Raw genomic sequence first — 20208 nt, 5'->3', positions numbered from 1 at the left:
ATCAATATAAGCCAGCTTTGCTTTTAAAAATATTTATTAACATTCATTTCACTAACTACATTTTTACTAACTTATTACAAGATGCACTTAAACATACAAGCAGTGGCGAGGCATCAATATGTGGTGAAAGCGGCACTTGCCTTCAGTTTTCAATTTTATTAATAGTTATCTATTCTATATATTTCATTATTAAGCTACTAAGAAGTAAACTGGGCTGCTGCATGCAAGTTCAGTGAAGTCCTGAAAGCGTTATTCTCGCCCACTCTACAGTCAACAGTGTGGCATGCATTACCTTCACTGGCCGCCTCACATAGTGGCATTCCATGGGCTTGTGCATGCATATTAAGGCTAAAGTGTTGAAAGCACTGTTGTCTGGAATTCCACTTACAATTGGTGCCATGTTTAATAAAGTTGGTTTACCTTAGTGCAAGTTATAATGTTTAAAACATGAAATTACGTGCTTTTATAGTGTAGGTGTAATATTATGGGAAGGATTTTCTGAATATTGTCTTGTGTGAATTTGTCAATGAAAGGACAAAACAGTCGTCTTTCGTATTTTGTGACAGAACGTCTTGGAAGCAAGAAAGTCAAGAGTGACTGCCTTGAGTGTTGGCGTAGAACAGAACTGTGCCAGACCAGTTACTTGTGAGGTGCCATTGAGAAACTTTTGTTATGTTCATTGAGCTGTTTTTGATTTCAAGAAAAATCATAAATAATAGAAAATGGTAAGCATAGACAATCTCGTAATGATTGAAATACTCAGTCTAAAAGTCATAAGGTTTATACAAGACATTTGAACATAAATTTATAACGAACAGTTCTCTGGCTATGTGGATGCACTAAACTTAAAAACTGTTTTGCTGGCCCTGTCTTTTATTTAGCCATGAAAAGATTATTTGGAAGAAAACTGGCTTGAATGATTAAAACAATTCCTACTAAACTCAAAAAAGACTCGAATTGTCTTACCATCATATACCAAGCCTTAAACGGTTAAAATAATTTGGCAAGACAAGAACTGAGAATATGTAAAATATTTTTTATCAATCTTTCAAGTTTCCGGGAATTTTTCTCAAAATCAACGAAAAGAACAGCTGTACTTGATGCTGAAGTGAATAAGATATTTCCAATTGTAGCATAAACACGATAGATAACAGCAGGCTGGTGGAAACTGTATACCCACATAAACACCATGATGTTATTGTGAAATATAGATATGATTAAATCAAACATCGAAAAAGAGTTTCAATAAATTTCAAGATTTTCTAAAACATTTTCCGGAATTAGAGATATCTTGTCTTAAGGAGAACTATGGAAACTTTTTCGATTTTGAAAGCTTAAGAAGCGGACTAAATGTTATATTTAGAGATAGGGATATTCACAGAGTAAGTTAATGAAATTCTGTCAGTATAGGTAAAGGTTGGTAATATTGTAATATGAAAGAAATTGATGAGGTATTATATTCCGATATTTTACCTACCAGAATGTAAAATTGAAAGAAAATTGATATTTCTAGGTTAACAAGTAGAAATAAAATAGGTTCGAATCTAAGATTCTTGGGCTAATAGAAAAGAACTCAAACCACATTTGCCACCTCTATTTTATTAATATGAAATTAATATATTTATTATTTGTATTCGGCGGCCAGGTAGCTCAGTTGGTAGAGCAGCTGACTACGAACTGGAAGGTCCGGGGTTCGATCCCAGGTGGTGACAGGATTTTTTCTCGTTGCCAAACTTTCAGAACGGCCCCAAGGTTCACTCAGCCTTCTATAAAATTGAGTACCGGGTCTTTCCCGGGGGTAAAAGGCGGTCAGAGCGTGGTGCCGACCACACCACCTCATTCTAGTGCCGAGGTCATGGAAAGCATGGGGCTCTACCTCCATACCCCCCCCAAGTGCCTTCATAGCATGTTACGGGGATACCTTTACCTTAATATTGTAATATGAGTAATACTATGATAGTTGTTTTTGAGAATTTTTTTACAATTTTACTGAGCGTGAGGAAGATCGGGTTTTTGCATCAACGTATTAAGGGAATGTTCGTGCACAAGTCGCTGCACAAAACCGGTCCTTCCCTCACTCTGTAAAATTGTAATAAATTCTCAAAAAGAACTATCACAATATTACTCGTATCACAATATTACCAACCTTTGCCCTATAGTAACCCTATATTTGGTCAATGTATTTTCTGAAGTATACGAATTGTCTCAACTGATACTATCCCAGCCTCCAGTTCCTCTGCAGAGAGATCCTTCTTGGCTCTAAAATACATAAAGACCTAACTGAGGAATGCCCAAGGAGAAGACAGATTATCACAACTAGCCCTGTTAAGTACTGAAAAAGCTTTATTGTCAGAACATCAACGATGTCATTGACATTTTTTCCCGAAAGAATTAAGATTTGAGCTTATCTACAAAAAAATAACGTAGAAAATAGAGCTTATTTTTATACTGGTATATAATTGAACCGTGTTTGTTTTTGTTGAGTCATTTGTTAGGGCGAAAAACAAAATATTTGTTTTTTTTTTTTTGTTTTTTCTTTAAATCTGCAGCACTTTCCTTGCTTTTAAACTGATGCCTCACCACTGTATAAAAGACAATCACACTGTATATATAAATAAACTAAACCATATATGAAAATATTTTTGACATAACGAATATATGATAGTATACAACTTTACGTAATTATCACAAGAAACACACTCATGTTACCAGTTCAAGAACTTAAACTACTTAAGTAAAAAATCTCGTCTTTGTTGGTCGAGAAGTTCTTCCAAATGGCAGCACCTTTCCAAAGCAGATTTATGCTGTAGCTTGAGTTTCTGTATAGTATCTTCCTTCTTTGCAATTGCCAGCTTCACTCTGCAAACCAGTGAAAGTAAAATAACGTAGCCTACGAACCTAGTAGTAAATTGAATGAACAGTTTCAACTGTGAATAAAAGTAGAAAGATGCGGATCTCATATTAAATCACACAAGAAAGGTGGAATAAAGGAAAACGTAATTTCAGTATCATTAGCTGGGTATCTATCTACTGTCTATTGTCTATGAAACAAATGCAGTGGTGGTTAAATGTAACAACTTGCCATTTTCACTCCAATTCGGAACACCTCAAAATCTGTGCTTCAGTGGCTGGCCATGATAATATCTTTGAAAAATATTGGAGTGCAAGAGGTCAAATGACTTTATTGTCAAACTCCTGGCATTAGAAAACAACAACAACAACAACAACACTAGTTACAAATTTCGAAGTATTATTCTGAGGTATTTTACTTGTAAGTTTTTCATTGAAAATTCCCGTCAATATGTATGTAATACTGAATGATCTAAGACAGCACTAATTTAAATATCAAATGTGGAATTAAACTAGATGTGTCTTCTGATATTCTTTCTTTTAGTGGGACAGAATACTAGCACAGTCTACTATATACAGTCGCAAAGCTCAATATGTAGTAAAAATGCAAACATGGATAGTTGCCCACCACTAGGATCGCTACTATCGCCTAATCATCGCAGATCTCTCTCCTAGCAGCCGACAAAATATGTTACACTTTCGTTGTGTTCTTTTGGAAAAATTAACACCTTCCTTCCATTATTGAAATATTAAATGCATAAAGTTAATTTATTATTTTAATGAAGTATATTAAATTCCACCATAAACTCGAAGATACCTGCAAGAAATAGGTTAATATTATTTTTGTTTGTGCAAAACGAACTGAAATTTACTATAATAGCTTCACTCATTCCAGATTATAGCGATAATTAACTCTGAAACCAATAAATATTAATTTGCATTTCCCTTTACAACAATAATAATGGAAATATGAATTAATGGAGTAACTTACGTGTACCGGTACTTGTAGTGTAGGCTTACGTAGTTGAGGTTAAGCAATAATAATCACACCAGAATTGGAAATAAAACGTGATTAATAAATTTTATTGTAACAGACTTTTTCTACGTCTCTAATAAAGTAACAAATAAAAATAACAACAAAATTAACAGCTATAATTAAAAACATATCCTTTGAAAAAAAAGTAGGCCTAAGCAATAATAATCCCACCAGAATTGAAAATAAAAACGTGATCAATAAATTTCATTAAAACAAACTTAATTTTTCTACGTCTCTAGTAAAATATTATTATTCCAATTATTGTATTTTAGCCATTAACATTTTCATTACAACCAATAACGAACATTTCACAAGCATCAATGTGAAATACGCAACGAGCTAGCACTCGATGGAAATACGATTCAGTCCAAAGTCGACCGTGGACAGTCTATTGTTTCTAGTTGCTAACCGCTTGGAGCGCTTTATCACGAGATTTGCAAAAAATCACCTCGCGACTGTATATAGTAGTCTGTGATACTAGCACTAAAATTATCATGGCTACAAGTTCTACACCCTTCAATAAAAGAGCTTTTAGAATTTAGATGTAGCTCATGATTCCAAAAACTAATCAGGTCAAAATGTAAAGTGATTCACATACGTCACGAAATCTTTCAATATACAGAGTTATTCAGAAGTAAGTTACATTTTGATATAGATATGACATTTTTTTTAAACTTATTGTAAGGCTACACAAAATAGTAACACATTTGTATGTATCGAACAATGGGATTTGTTCATTTTATCACACTCATTTGTTTTGGTTAACATGGTAACAGGTTTTGTTTATAATGTATTAAAAGTAAATTTACTTTTTATTGAACTTTTAAATCACTATCATTGATTGTGTTTTGAAACGATTTTGACTTTACAAGATCGAATTAGTCTTGTTCAGTGTTATTATGAAAGTAAAAGAAGTTTAACATTTATCATTTCATTATAGGACTCTACTTTTTTTAAAGAGACTCAAAAATAATGGTTAAGGTTACCGGACAACATTATTTTTGATATGCTGCAGAATTTTGTTATACCAAATTTACGAAATTGTGACATCAAGAACAAAATCTTCATCCAGGATGGTGCACCTCCCCATATTTATACACCAGTTAAGCGATTGTTACATAACACGTTTGGCGATGGCATAATAACCAGACATTTTTCTAACACTTGGCCAGCGTGTTCTCCTGATATCAATCCAGCAGATTTTTGGCTGTGATGTTATTATTTAAAAGACAGAGTTTTTTAAATAATTCCTATGACTACCGACGAACTAAAATATGCAATTTCGCAACAAATTAAAGACATTCCACCAGATCTATTAGTAAATACCGTTCACAACATAGAAGAAAAATCGTTGCTTGTTGAAGAACAAAATGGCGGACATATTCAACATTCAAACTGAAAACAATAAACCCCATATCTTTATGTGTATAAGCATATTCTTATTTTATGTATATCTTAATTCTTAAAAAGGTTATGGCGACATCAAAATGTAACTTATTTTTTAATAATATTATATATAGGCCTACACAAAACATTTATTTACCTCTATAATAACTTTCCGACCGCATGCACTGCATAACTACCTCTTTAAAACAGTAATCAACATTAGAAATATTTAATACCTGTTATATACTTGCTGCAGTTGCATTTCTCTATCAGCCGTTACTCGTCCCATCTCTTCTACTTTGCTTGCCAGTTCCAGTTTGTGTTTGGCTCTAAGTTCTGCCATCTCTTCTCTCAATTTGATGTTTTCCTCTTCTGCAGTAGACAGTTGTTCTTGAAATTCCTTACGAATAATTTCCTTCATGTCTATCCGTTCTCCAGATAGTCTGTCTACAATCTGTTTTGATTGAAAACGTAAGATATATAAATCTATTTTAAGTGGAAACATTGCTCAAGAAAAATGACCAATCCACTACAATGAGGAAAATTAAGTTGTCCTAGTTTAAATTATTCATAAACCAGTAAAAGAAAAGATTTAACATGTTTACTATATCCTTCTAATACATTCTTCATATCGACGGTTTCTTGGTAAAAGTGACCAAGTCCAAAGTTCAAAATTGTTGTTAAAAGGCATTTAAAGGTTTAATGATCCATCCAAAGATAACTGTATTTCTCTAGATGTTAGTAACACGTTATTTTGAACGTAAATGTGCTATATTATTAGTTTTTAATATAAAATTACGTCTTAAATTTTCATAATGCTTGGAAGCCTTAGAATGTGATTTGGTCACTTTTACCAAGAACCGACGATATATAGTTTAAAACATAGCACATGGTATTGTATTGTATTGTATTTATTAACATTCCATGGTATTCATACATTGCTTTACAGCTAGAATATGGAACAAGTCAAAAAACTTAATACTATTATAAAGTCTTAATTTATAGTCACAGTCTAGATGAAATATATACAGACGAGATTTACAATATAATCTACTAGTACAACACAAAGTTTTAGTATCAACTTCATGAAGCGTTATTGAATGTCATGAATTCACCTACAGAATAGAAGGCGTGAGAAATTAGGTACTTCTTTAATTTGGCCCTAAATAATTTTATGTTTTGAGTTTCATTTTTTATATCGACAGGGAGGCTATTAAAAATGTTTACTGCCATATAACGCATTCCTTTTTGATAGCACGATAGACTTGCCAATGGAGTATGAAAGTAATTTTTTGACGTGTATTTATGCTATGAACTGTTGAATTAGTTACAAAGTTTTCACGATTACATACGAGGAAGATTATTAATGAAAAGATATACTGACTATTGCAAATGTTTTTATTAAAATAAATGTGAGAATTTCTAAGAACTAGTTTTAATAAGTCTTTTGCAATATCCTAGGACAATTAAGAATAAAAGGAATGCAATTACGAAAAGGTGCCATGTACATGGTATATACTTTCTCACCATATGTTTAATTCAACTCTTGTCACACAACTTTCCAAAACGTAAAATAATAATAATAATAATAATAATAATAATAATAATAATAATAATAATAATAATAATAATAATAATAATAATCATAATAATAATCATAAAAAATATAAATATTAATACTGATGATTACAAAAGCAGCAACTCCGCACCACAATGCAATATGGGAGCTGAGCAAGGGCCTTGTGTGGGTTTACATAAATCCAATGATGCATAGTCTTAATTTCCTGCAAGATTTAAAGTTTATATGGGTGATAATGGAGATTCTGATGCAAGATTCTCCTAGATGATCGATCTGAAATGCGCAAAGCCGCAGTGTGTTGCCGAGCAGATCTTTTTGGACTCTGCGTGATTGCAGCACAAACATTTTCAATTACTGCCAGTGTCCGAGCCATCTTTTCACTCTGTCATGATTTATGATTAGAAGAGCAAGGGAACTAACCCACCTTGCAATGGTGCCAGCATCTCTTCCATATGATCAAAGTTGAAGTGACGCTGTATAACATTGGAAAATCTCGTCTTAACAACACAACTAGTAACCTATCCTACGAAAATGCAATTGCTTTTAAGTCTTAACACATGTTAGAAAAATAGAGAGGCTGAAACGGATCCATAGTTGACAAGATAGACAGCCTGTAGATATCAGATAATAATTTTGAGAAAGTTGACAACTTTACATATCTAGGATCAGTGGTCACTAGCGATAATAACATGTCCAAAGAAATCTCTAATCGATTAATGAAAGCAAACAGAACATATTTTGGCCTGAAATATCACTTTAGTTCGCATGCTCTATCCAGGAAAGTAAAAATTATTCTTTACAAAACATTAGTGAGACCAGTTTTGAAATATGCGGCAGAAACGTGGTCAATCTCCAAAAACGATGAAAAAAGACTGGAGATTTTCGAAAGAAAGATTCTGCGAAGGATCTATGGCCCAACATTTGAGGAAGGTCTCTGGAGGAGGAGATGCAACTATGAATTATATAGACTTCTAGGAGAGCCAAATATAATCAATACAGTTAAAACTAGCAGATTGAGGTGGGCAAGACATGTAATACGCATGGACCCAAGTGAACCTTGCAAAAAAATTGTAATAACAAATCCGGGAGGTCAGAGAAGACGAGGTCGACCGCACTTGCGGTAGATTGATGGAGTGGAAGAGGATGCCAGAAAGTTGGGGTGCAAGAATTGGAAGGCTGCTACACAAGATAGAGACGGATGGCGACAATTACTAAGGGAGGCCCAGGCCCACCAAGGGCTGTAGCGCTAATGATGATGATGATGATGAAACGGATCCCCTAAGGTCAAATTTCTAATTGGTGATGGTATTTATTATGTAATATAATGACATAATGAGTAATTGTATGTGTCGCGTGTGTGTGTTTTTACATACTGCAGTACCTTCTTTGCTTCCTCCAATTCTTTATCTAGTTGTCTGGCATTGGCCTTCAGGTTGATAACCTCGTCTTCCTTTTCCACCAGTATACCTTTTATATCATTATATTTGTTTTTTAGTGCTTTCTCTGACTCCTCCATATCTTTTATTTCTGCATCAAATTTCTCTTTCAGACGTCTGTAATTACATATGAAGCCAGCGTTTAGTTGAAGTGCAATACAATAGTAATTTATGTGATAAGAGACTTAAGTAAGATTTTATTCACGAGTGAAAAGTACACTTAAATGCCATCGGCCTGGGCCGGGATCGAACCAACAACCTTGGGCACAGAAGGCCAGCGCTGTACCAACTCGCCACCCAGGTCGATGTAAGTAAGGTCTGGTAGCTGCTGGATTGCCTGTACGATCATTATGATTAAGCACAGTCTCATCATCAACATTCATTCCAGTCAAGTCCATATCTAGTATACTAGCAGAGACATTTTTACACAACATAGAACAAACATACATACTCAACAACGACCACAACAAATAAGCAGACAACATAATATACTGGCACAGATACACAGACGACATACTCATACTATACAAAGGAAACGAACGATAAATACACAGACTACACCAATACATAAACAAAATAAACTCAAAACTCCAATACACACTGGAACTTGAAAACAGTAACTCCATAAATTTCCTAGATATCACAATAACAAAAGTTGACAACAAACACACCTTCAAAATATACAGAAAACCAACAACCACCACCACACACATACACAACACATCTAACTACCCCACACAACACAAACATGCTGCATTCAGGACAATGGTACACAGATTACTCAACATACTCATGAGCCAACAACACTACAATGAAGAAGTGAACACAATCAAATACATAGTACAAGAAAACGGATACAATCCAAACATAATAGACAACATCATAAGGAAGACAAAACAAAAACTTAACAAACACAAAAACACACAAAACGCAACACAAACACAAGAAAACAAGAAATACATCACACTAACATATGAAAACAAAAACACACACAAGATCGCATCCTCATTCAGACAACAGAAATACAACATAGCATACAGAACAGAAAACACACTACAAAGACATCTCAACACACAAACAAATAAATACAACCACACAGGCGTATACAAACTCACATGCAATAGTTGCAACAGTTTCTACATTGGACAGACAGGCAGATCATTCCAAACTCGATACAAAGAACACATTAAAGCAATAACCAGAGGACACAATAATCTACATATGCCGAACACATAACTAATGCTAACCACATATACAACAACATAAATACAGACATGGAAATCCTACACATACAACCCAAAAACCAAAAACTCAACACACTAGAACAATATGAAATATACAAACACACCAAAACACACCCTGATCAAATTCTCAACACACAGATCAATTTCAGAACACACACACTATTTGACACTTCATTTCAACACTTTTCAACAATTGAACGCACCCACACAACAGGCAGCGAAGTTCGAGATGACACCGAGATCTAGTAGGCTCTGAGGATGGTGTGAAGAAACACCGAAACAGCTGTAAGCCGCACATGCTTACACAATTAACACGAGTAAGATCGCCATTTAATCAATTATTAATAAATATTAAGTCTATAATGAGGAACAGAAGCTATTACCTGAGTCTGCTATCCATGGTTTGCTCCATTTCCGTTCTAGTCTTAGTTGCTTCACTTTCCAATTTCTCAATCACAAGTTCAATTTCTTTATCCCGTTCTCGTTTAAACTGATCCTTTATTTCTAACTCTCGTTCGGATAGAAGCTTTGCTTGTTCTTTCTTATAGTTGTGCATCCAAGTCTCTTTCTCAATTTCTGCTGTTTCTTTCATAGACTTCACTTCATTCTGTGAATGATGAAACATGAAGAATTGGTTAAAATCTAAAGTACTGCCAGGTTCAAAACAGTGAATCGTAAGTTTTCCAAATGGAAACTAAGCAAGAGCGGCAGAAACCTGGGTTCAACAAAATAAAGTTAAACCAACCTTATGTTTTCTTTCACAAGTTTCCACAGCTTCTTGATGCTCTACTTTTAATCTCTCTATGATCTTGGCATTCTCTTTACACATATTTTGTTTAGCTTCTTCCAATTCTTCCCTCATTCGCGTCTCTTCTTCTGCAAGACGTTCTTTCTCTCGACGAATTTCTGCCAAGAACTTGCGTCGTTGCGCTTGATATTCCACCTCCTCCTGTTCCGCTTGCTTGTCGTATCTGTGCAAAGAGAACAAAACAGTGAGGTGTGGGTGCCTGATATCCTTCTGGATTCTGAAATGGGAGCACATGGAAGATTTATTGAAATTGCTATATTTTTATACCTCTATAATTATCTGTGATAGAATAATAAGAAATAATTATAACTAGCAGAACCGGTTGTTCTGTATGGTTGTGAAACTTGGACTCTCACGTTGAGAGAGGAACAAAGGTTAAGGGTGTTTGAGAATAAGGTTCTCAGGAAAATATTTGGGCTAAGAGGGATGAAGTTAGAGGAGAATGGAGAAAGTTACACAACACAGAACTGCACGCATTGTATTCTTCACCTGACATAATTAGGAACATTAAATCCAGACGTTTGAGATGGGCAGGGCATGTAGCACATATGGGCGAATCCAGAAATGCATATAGAGTGTTAGTTGGGAGGCTGGAGGGAAAAAGACCTCTAAGAAGGCCGAGACGTAGATGGGAAGATAATATAAAAATGGATTTAAGGGAGATGGGATATGATGATAGAGAATGGATTAATCTTGCTCAGGATAGGGACCGATGGCGGGCTTATGTGAGGGCGGCAATGAACCTCCGGGTTCCTTAAAAGCCAGTAAGTAAGTAAGTAAGTAAGAGATTCTTCTTTACATCAAAGAAAAACGACCTTAAGCCCTCTTATTCAGGAAAAGATTCATAAGCATTCGATAAATCTACGTGCAATCTTAACTTTATGTCTCTTCTGAAGGAAGTCATACTACGTTTTTTAACATTTTAAATCACTTTTGACCGAAGTTTAAACCAATTGACTGCTGAGGACAACTGAGGCAAAATTCAACATCATAATAACAATATAATAGTATGATGACAAAATTAGGTGAATTGAACATGAGAGAGAGCTAGGGATTGGATTTCTTAATGTGCTGTGGGAAAGTAAAGGCTAATTTTGATATCTCAATCTCAGATCAGGTCAAAAACCCTCATAGAACCGATATTTAACTCTTGCTAACCACTACTCCACAGTGATGGTCTATGTAATCCCCTTACCTTGGAAAAAAAACTAATATATCACTTCTAAATACTCAGCTAGCTTTGAAGTGACAGGCATTTACCTTTTTCTCAGCAATTCTTTCTCTTTGGCCAGTGCTTCTTCCTTCTCAGCATTCATTTGATCCCTAAGCTGGTCCATCTGCTGTGCTGTCTTCCTAACAGCTCGTGCCTCCAATTCTTCCAGTTCCTGTTTATGCAGCAGGCGCAAATCTGCCAGCTCTTGCTCATGTCTTGTATTCATTCTCTGTAGTTCTGGCTCCAAACCTTTTACAGTCATTTCCTGTGAGAAATATTTAAAGTTACAAAAATTATTTTCAACGAAATAGTTATGAAATATCAATATAACCAATTTTCCCGCAATGAAAATTCAGTAAAAAAATACCTTGAATACTTAAATTTTAATGTTATTTAACACTATAAAAATATAATTGAAATATACTGAAAACTTGGAGAAATATAATTGTGATTTTTATCTGGTGAGAGAGGAATGTAATGTTTATTGATGATTCAGAGTGGGTCATGGTTGTTAACATTTTTGTCTGTGATTCTATCAAATACCTTACTATACTAATACCGGACAGCTAACAATTCTGCGCGCGAATGACGCTGGTGCTGCTACCTAGGTGGCTGGTGTGGCGATACTCGCGAAACAAGCTGTAATCAACTGTAATATTGTTGCTGGGCTAGTTAATAGTTTTAATTAGTGCTGTGTTAAAATGTCAGGGTGTATATGTGCTGTTTATAATTGCTACAAAATTACTTACTTACTTACTTACAAATGGCTTTTAAGGAACCCAAAGGTTCATTGCCGCCCTCACATAAGCCCGCCAGCGGTCCCTATTCTGTGCAAGATTAATCCAGTCTCTATCATCATACCCCACCTCCCTCAAAGCCATTTTAATATTATCCTCCCATCTACGTCTCGGCCTCCCTAAAGGTCTTTTTACCTCCGGTCTCCCAACTAACACTCTATATGCATTTCTGGATTCGCCCATACGTGCTACATGCCCTGCCCATCTCAAACGTCTGGATTTAATGTTCCTAATTATGTCAGGTGAAGAATACAATGCGTGCAGTTCTGTGTTGTGTAACTTTCTCCATTCTCCTGTAACTTCATCCCGCTTAGCCCCAAATATTTTCCTAAGCACTCTACAAAATTACAGCATTACAAATTGCTCCAAATCGTACTTTCGATTTCCGAGGGATCATAAAACGTGAGTCAACAACATTCTTTAGTAGGCCTAATTCCTTCGTCTTTGTATTGACAGAAAAATACAAATTGGCTTTTTCATTTAGACCTGATAAATGAATAGAAGTTAAAATGTATTGGAAATTTTAAGGTTTTATCAAATGAAGTTTTATTGTTGTCCACATGGCTTTACTAATTATTACAAGCATCAGATTACTATCAATTTTATCTTTGCAGTTGTCAGCAATGCGTATATAAAGCATTATTGTAAATTTCATTCTTAATGTCAGAATTGATTTTGTCTTACTAAACCAAAGAAAAAAAATATGTAACAATTAATTACGGAAAGTAATATGAAGTGTGCAATATTTCTCATAATATGCAGCTTTGATATAATAATTTTACATTAAATATTATTCAACATTTCTTAAGTGTTTTATATATTATTCCACATTAGTAACTCACATTTTAAACAATAGTCTGAATCACGCTATGTTATAATATTTGTATTTGTGGACGTAATTCCATGCCACACCGCTAGATGTCAGGTCCGCAATATTTCACACTCACGTCAATGCTGCTAGTATACAGCTGTCCGGTATTATTATAGTAAGGTATTTGATTCTGTACTGAATGTCTAATATATTAAATGGGTGTTTTTTTTTTTTTTTTGCTTTAATAAATACTATAAATACTGTATATTACAAAAATAATATAGTCCTCCTAAATTAAAATCAATCAATCAATAAATGGTCTTTCCTAAAACAATAAAAAAATAAATATATACAAAATCGAGAATGTTAGGCCTTCTTATTTACAAGTAATATGACTTAATGTACAATTTTTATAACCAAGTTACTTTCACTACAATATCTCATAATGGAGAGACAAAAATAAAGCCAATGTTACTTTGATTTTTTGTGTCTTGTTGTCAATCCATCTTTCCCTTCGGAGTTTTTCAGCTGCTGCATGCATTTCACGGGCTCGTTGCAATTCTATAGAATGCCGTTCCTCCATAGTTTTCAAAGTTTTCGCATGATGTTCTGCAGATTTCTTCATCTCCAATACTAGACTCTCACATTTATCACTAAGAGTTTTCTTGTCAGCTATCAACTGTAAAAACGGAAAAATAAAAGGAGTACAAATATAAAAGTTTTCAAACTTCTTTCAATATCTTAGTATACTACATATAATCTTAAACTGATAAGCATTATAATACACATACGTTTGGTCATGAAAATACAGACACATAAATAAGAAATAAAATTAGAAATAGAATGGAAAGAGGAGTTAGGTTATATTGAATACTTAAGATCTACTGGGTCAATTATGACTACTTCTATTTTGCATTACTCCATGGAAATGGGTGATTCCAGAACATAGCATACAAATTCCAGGAAATCATTCCAAAAATGATCCTCCATACATTCTTAAGTTCGATGCCATGGAACTACTCTGCAGCACATATAAGGATCACCTTCAAATTTATACAGATGGATCTCTAAATCCTAATAATGGGACATCAGCAGCAGGGTATTATATTCCAAAATATCAAGAAAGTTATTTCATACCATGTTCATCCTCCTCCAGTCTTGACACTGAATTGCTAGCTATTGATGCTGCTCTTCAGTGTGTTGCTCAAATTTCTGAAAAATCTATTTGCATACTTACCGACTCCAAGGGGGCTATATTTAATATAATTAAATATGTACCAAACCTATATGCACATAGAATTATTCCAATTCAGAAACAACAAAGTAAATTAAAAGAACTCCAAAAGGAAATAAAATTTCAATGGATACCTAGTCATTGTGGTATACCTGGAAACGAGAAAGTCGATAATATTGCAAAACAGGCAACATATTTGCAACCAAGACCTCTTCAAGTGATATCTCTATCCAGTGCTTTTGCTTCAGTAAAGTCTCATTTTACAAACCTATGAATCAACAATTGGCTCTCTTCTGACAAAGAAAAAATTTTACAGTCCGTACAAAAGAAATCAAATGACCTGGAAATGTACAAAAACTTGCCCAGACATGTTCAAACACTTTTAACAAGAGCCAGAACAGGTCACATTGTCACTCAATTGTGCCTACACCGATTTCACATTTCTGATAATCCTACTTGTCTGTGGTGTAATAATCATGATGAAGATCTGGAACACATTCTTCTATACTGTCCATCCATAAACCACAAAAGAAGTAAATTAAAATCATCAGTACCGGTTGCAGAAGACACAGCCCTGCAGTATATATTGACTACACCCCAACTCTGGCTACTAGCAACAGGCGTCTATAATGAACACTGATCAAAATACCCCTCATTTCTCGTGAAAAACAACAACTGAATAGACTACAGTGGACTATAGTGGACTTTATGTTGTCAGCAAACAGCTGGATACATCAAGAAGATTGATTGATATTTTGCATTACAAGAGTGGGCTCTAGTCTTAATTAAATACCCCGAGCCTTTATTAGTTTTACATGTATAGTTATAAGTCCTTTTGTCGTATCCTCTGCCCAGTATTTATGACACCAAACAAGTGATACCTTGTAGGACTTAACAGATCATATGCCAGGCTCTTCTAACCCACAGAGCCTGATCCTATTCAATATGTAAGAGTACAAGAGTATGCGCATTACAGTCTTTAGAGACAAGGCATGCTTGGAATACAGAATGTCCAGATCTGAGCATGCCATGCAGACAACCGCTTCTTCACTGCAGAGTATGACACATTGCTTTCAATTCTGGTCCAAATAAATCATATCTAGCGACTTCCTTTTCCAAGAGAAACAGCTCTCAACCAGATAAGTGTTACCTCATTCTGTTTTACCAGTTCGGTCTGCTATCTGCACAATTTTGACTAATAAACTGGAAGTTCAACTGATGTGATGAAAGAATTTTTTAAAGTTTCAGGAGTGCGTAGAATGAGATGTTTTGAGTCGTACAGTCTTCCCTGTAATTCTCATAATCACAGAATTGTGCCTGAAAAACAGCAGGTAATGCCCACATTGAGTTTATTAGACTCCAGTAACAAAACCGTTCTTGGTTTTGGATTCATCTGCTAACCACACAAAGTTCTGTTATTTATTTAATATTTCAATTATGTATTGATGTCTTTTAGTTATATTACCGGTTGTTCTTTATGGTTGTGAAACTTGGACTCTCACTTTGAGAGAGGAACATAGGTTAAGGATGTTTGAGAATAAGGTGCTTAGGAAAATATTTGGGGCTAAGAGGGATGAAGTTACAGGAGAATGAAGAAAGTTACACAACACAGAACTGCACGCATTGTATTCTTCACCTGACATAATTAGTAATATTAAATTCAGACGTTTGAGATGGGCAGGGCATGTAGCACGTATGGGCGAATCCAGAAATGCATATAGAGTGTTAGTTGGGAGGCCGGAGGGAAAAAGACCTTTAAGGAGGCCGAGACGTAGATGGGAAGATAATATTAAAATGGATTTGAGGGAGGTGAGATATGATGATAGAGACTAGAATAATCTTGCTCGGGATAGGGACCAATGACGGGCTTATGTGAGGGCGGCAATGAACCTCCGGGTTCCTTAAAAGCCAGTAAGTAAGTAAGTATTGATGTCTTTTATTTTTCAGTGAAGCATAAATCTACTTATGCTTTCACATTTTCTATTCTGTCGTTCTCCTAGGTTCATGGTCATCAATTATATTGGGAAGGTGGTGAATTCTATCGGTTGCATGTAACTTACTAACTCACGCCACCTCTTGCCGAAGAAGGCTTTAGGCATAATAGTTTTGAAATTGTCATAGCCATAAATTTTAAATTATATAACAGGATCACTTTAAGTAAACCTCTGCTCACCAAAAACTAAACAAATATAAAAACCTCAATATCAAGTCATGAATTTGTATAATAAATTGTTTGAATTACTGGTATCGTTGAATCCATCACAGTTAACCAATTTTCCGGGACATTATACCAACCTGATCAATGAACTTTTGGTGACGAGCAACAGTTGACTCATATTCTTCTTTTTGCTCACGTAGTCTCATCTTCATACCACGATCAGCATTTTTTGCATTACGCATAGAGAGTTCTCGATGTTGGTTCAATGTTTCTTGCAGAAGACGGATGCTGTTGCTCTTTTCTTCAAGTTGCAGGCGCAGTGTCAGAACCTCGTGTGCCAGGTCCACTGTGCTCAAGTTCAGCAGCTCCTCCAATCTATAGTGATAAACCATGCAACCTATACCCACATATTCCATTGTTTATACTTTGCACAAATTTAAGACAAACGAAAAATTTGTGAAAGTGCTTGGTATGAGGAAAGATTTATGAATATTGCTGTCACTATAGTAGTTACCATGTTCACCTCCAATTTTCGTAAAACCTGTTCAAGAACGACAGATTTTTAAGGGCAACAGAAACATATGCAAGGTGTCTGTTGAAAGAATGGTTCAGCTTGGAGTTCCACGAATCAGGTTAAGAGCACAAAGAAATTCTGTTCTCGAATAAGAAGGCCCAGCTTCACTTACTCTTGGACAAATACTCAATGTCCCATCCCTACCTTCAGGTGGTGCAGCTGTTAGTAAGCATAATTTTACAAGCTGAACTAAAGGGAGGGGCTACTCATCAATTAGCACTGGTCAGCTTGATGAGTTAATGACTGAATTTGGTATAATTTTCCTCTAACCGATACCTAATTCCCTCTTTATCCTTTCCTATCCAGTCCTCTGGCCGAACTCTTACTTTCTTCGACCCCGACGGCATTAGAGCATTCGAGGCCTAGGGGTTCATTTCCCTTTCCTTCCTCCTCTTTCTACTTTTCTATTCCTAGTGCTGACTTGCTATGGCACTAAAATCGTCCTCCAGTGGCTTAAGGAGGGAAAGCTGGTGATCAACAAGATCTCCCAGCTAGGTCCAATGGACCCGTCGACCAACAGCAGGTGTGGTCCTCCAGACATTCTGGGGGTTGTGTGTGAATGAAGTAGCCACCAAAACGTTAAAATATGGTGTTCACTTAAATCGGCTACAACTTGCCATTTTTCACCAAGAAATGGATTCGGAACACCTCAAAATCTGTGCTTCAGTGGCTGGTCATGATAATATCTTTGAAAAATATTGGAGTGCAAGAGGTCAAATGACTTTATTGTCAAACACCTGGCATTAGAAAACAACACTTTTCTATCATTGGGTATAATGAATTTCGTCTTACAAATGCTAACATCACAGAAACTGAATTGAGGCACTCAGAAGCAAAGTGATAGAAGTGACTTTTTTTTTTTTTAAGAGAGATAAGTGTATATTCTAAATCTTTAACGTCACTTCTGTTCAGAGAAAAAGTAATATAAGTGCAGTTCCAGTCAGTGCTGTTCCCTGTTGGCCTAACTCTTGTATTACAATGTTTACAGAGTTTTGACTGAGAGGCAAACTAATACAAGTGCGTTGTATACATACCGGTAGTGTTGCTGCGTTTCTTCTGTTTATGACTAATTCATTTGCCACATTGGAGAGAGGTAATATATTACATATTCGAAACATCTTCATGGAAGGCCTGCACACATTGAGCTGGACAGACTATACAGTGATCCAATAAGGATAACTTTTGCTAAGTGGAGCAACTTGCAATAGCTAAAGAAATTCATCCCACCCATACATCACTCTTTCTTTGATGAACTGAAGCATGAGGAGGGGCCTATAATAAGGACTGCAGGACGTGGAAGAGAAAGTTCAAGGAATACTCGCGGTAGGAGTCCTACAGATGCACTTCATGACAGAAACACAGATGTTGCAGCAGAGAGAGATGTGACTTCTTCAGATGAGGCTAGTGACGTAATGGACAGTGACTAAGGCTGAATTTAATTTAAAATTAAACATTTTCTTAACCCTCTTCTTTTAGTTATACAGACATATTTTGTGTTATAATATGATAATAAGAAAGCTCAAATGCTGTTAAGACAGAAATGTTTCAATGTTGTAAGCAATGTTCTTGTTATTGTTTTAAATAATATACAAATACTGAATACCGTTTTACTTATATTACTTCTCCACAAGAATATTTTCGTGGAAAAATAATACAAGTGACTTTAGGACTCTATTTTACTTAAACTGTTTTAGAATAGATTATTTCTATTTAGAAATTTAAAAATATATGTATCAACATATACAAATGTAAATTTACAGCAACATAGTCCTGTAACAATTTTTTTAATTTTCCTTTCAACTTCAAAGTCATTTGTCTCAAAACTTACAAAACGTCACTTGTATCACTTTGCTTCTGAGGGCCTCAATTACAGGAAAAATCTCAGCTGAGCATAACGATACTATATTCCAGCATATCTGAGGATGTAAGGAAAACTGATGAGTGAATGTATCTACCAAGAATAGTAAGAAAATATTCTTGCAATATAAACTTTAAGAAAAATACTGCATTTGAAAATACTTTATACAATACTACTTATGCATAAAAATGTAATGACACTTGTGATTATGTCACTGCAGGCAGATGTAAATAAAACTTATGATCAATAATGTATAGCAAAGCCTTCTTCAATATTTTTTATTGGTACACTTTTTCCATTAAACACATATTCATTAACAAGGCTTGAATTACACTAAGCCTTGTTAGTTGATAGGATATTAACATTGGCATTCCACACTGGAGATGCAAACTCAAATCTCAGTGAGTCAAAGTGAAATTTGTGATGGACAAAAATGGTGTTGGGGCAGATTTACCCAGGTTATCTCCATTTCCCTTGCCCACATTCTATCAATCACTAACATCTATAATATGAAATAAATGGAAACAGTCATACTTTGTTATGCCCACAGACCTCATCGATAGCAGGTACAACAAATAAACAAATGCCAATCAATGAGGGGTACTGGTACTCGTGAACTCAGTCAAGTGGACAGTAACAAGACCAACAAATATAGTTATTTATATATCCACTAACCTGGGTACAGTTGCCAGTTTCATCTCGCTCTTTTGGGTTGTCTCTGAAACAGCTTGCAGTTGGTTCTTTGCAGATCGCAATGTATCATCACAAGAACGCTCTACTTCATCAAGATATGTTAAAATATCACTAAAAATAATTCAAATATTTCATATTAGTCATTGTAAATATAACTTCTTTGTAGCTATCGTTATACCAATAACTAAAAACATTCCAGCTAACTTTGGTTTAGTATTGCATATTCGTCATGGGAACATATATCATGACGTAGTGAGTGAAGATGTATAACTGGAAAAGTGTCTCAAAGCAGAAGGTTCAGACCACCTTTCTGTATCTTCTTTCACTTGACGATGACATTACCTTAGCTTCCCGCTGGTTACTGCCTCTTTTTGTGTGTTTTCCAAGAGATTGGTATTGCTGCACGATGTTTCAACCTCAGGTATGAATTTTGATTCAACTAATTTGAACACTGAAATTAAAATATATTACATTGTTATAGAAGAAGATATAACCGATATGGAAATGAAAATAATTATATTAGCATTGACT

The 20208-nt window shown here is 35.1% G+C and overlaps 1 protein-coding gene across 4 annotated transcripts in view; it reads right to left on the bottom strand.

The window, feature by feature from the left end:
- The window catches only part of dila (centrosomal protein dilatory), a 39563-nt gene continuing 19355 nt past the window's right edge, over positions 1-20208 (bottom strand). For 2 of the 4 annotated variants that reach the window (XM_069838912.1, XM_069838913.1), the window contains exons 7-16: positions 20020-20128; positions 19660-19788; positions 16690-16927; positions 13636-13839; positions 11600-11817; positions 10277-10502; positions 9915-10138; positions 8233-8404; positions 5509-5726; positions 1-2859 (exon numbers count right to left, since the gene is read on the bottom strand). In XM_069838912.1, coding sequence (XP_069695013.1) covers positions 2727-2859; positions 5509-5726; positions 8233-8404; positions 9915-10138; positions 10277-10502; positions 11600-11817; positions 13636-13839; positions 16690-16927; positions 19660-19788; positions 20020-20128 — 1871 coding nt within the window. In that variant the 3' untranslated portion in view covers positions 1-2726. The remainder of the gene's footprint in view (positions 2860-5508; positions 5727-8232; positions 8405-9914; positions 10139-10276; positions 10503-11599; positions 11818-13635; positions 13840-16689; positions 16928-19659; positions 19789-20019; positions 20129-20208) is intronic. The other 2 variants (XM_069838911.1, XM_069838910.1) reach the window with 1 other exon arrangement.

The sequence above is a fragment of the Periplaneta americana genome, chromosome 11 (genome assembly GCF_040183065.1).
Source record: "Periplaneta americana isolate PAMFEO1 chromosome 11, P.americana_PAMFEO1_priV1, whole genome shotgun sequence".
Classification (NCBI taxonomy): Eukaryota; Metazoa; Arthropoda; class Insecta; order Blattodea; family Blattidae; genus Periplaneta; species Periplaneta americana.
The sequence above is the reverse complement of the archived record's forward strand: the minus strand, read 5'-3'. Positions and strand labels throughout refer to the sequence as shown.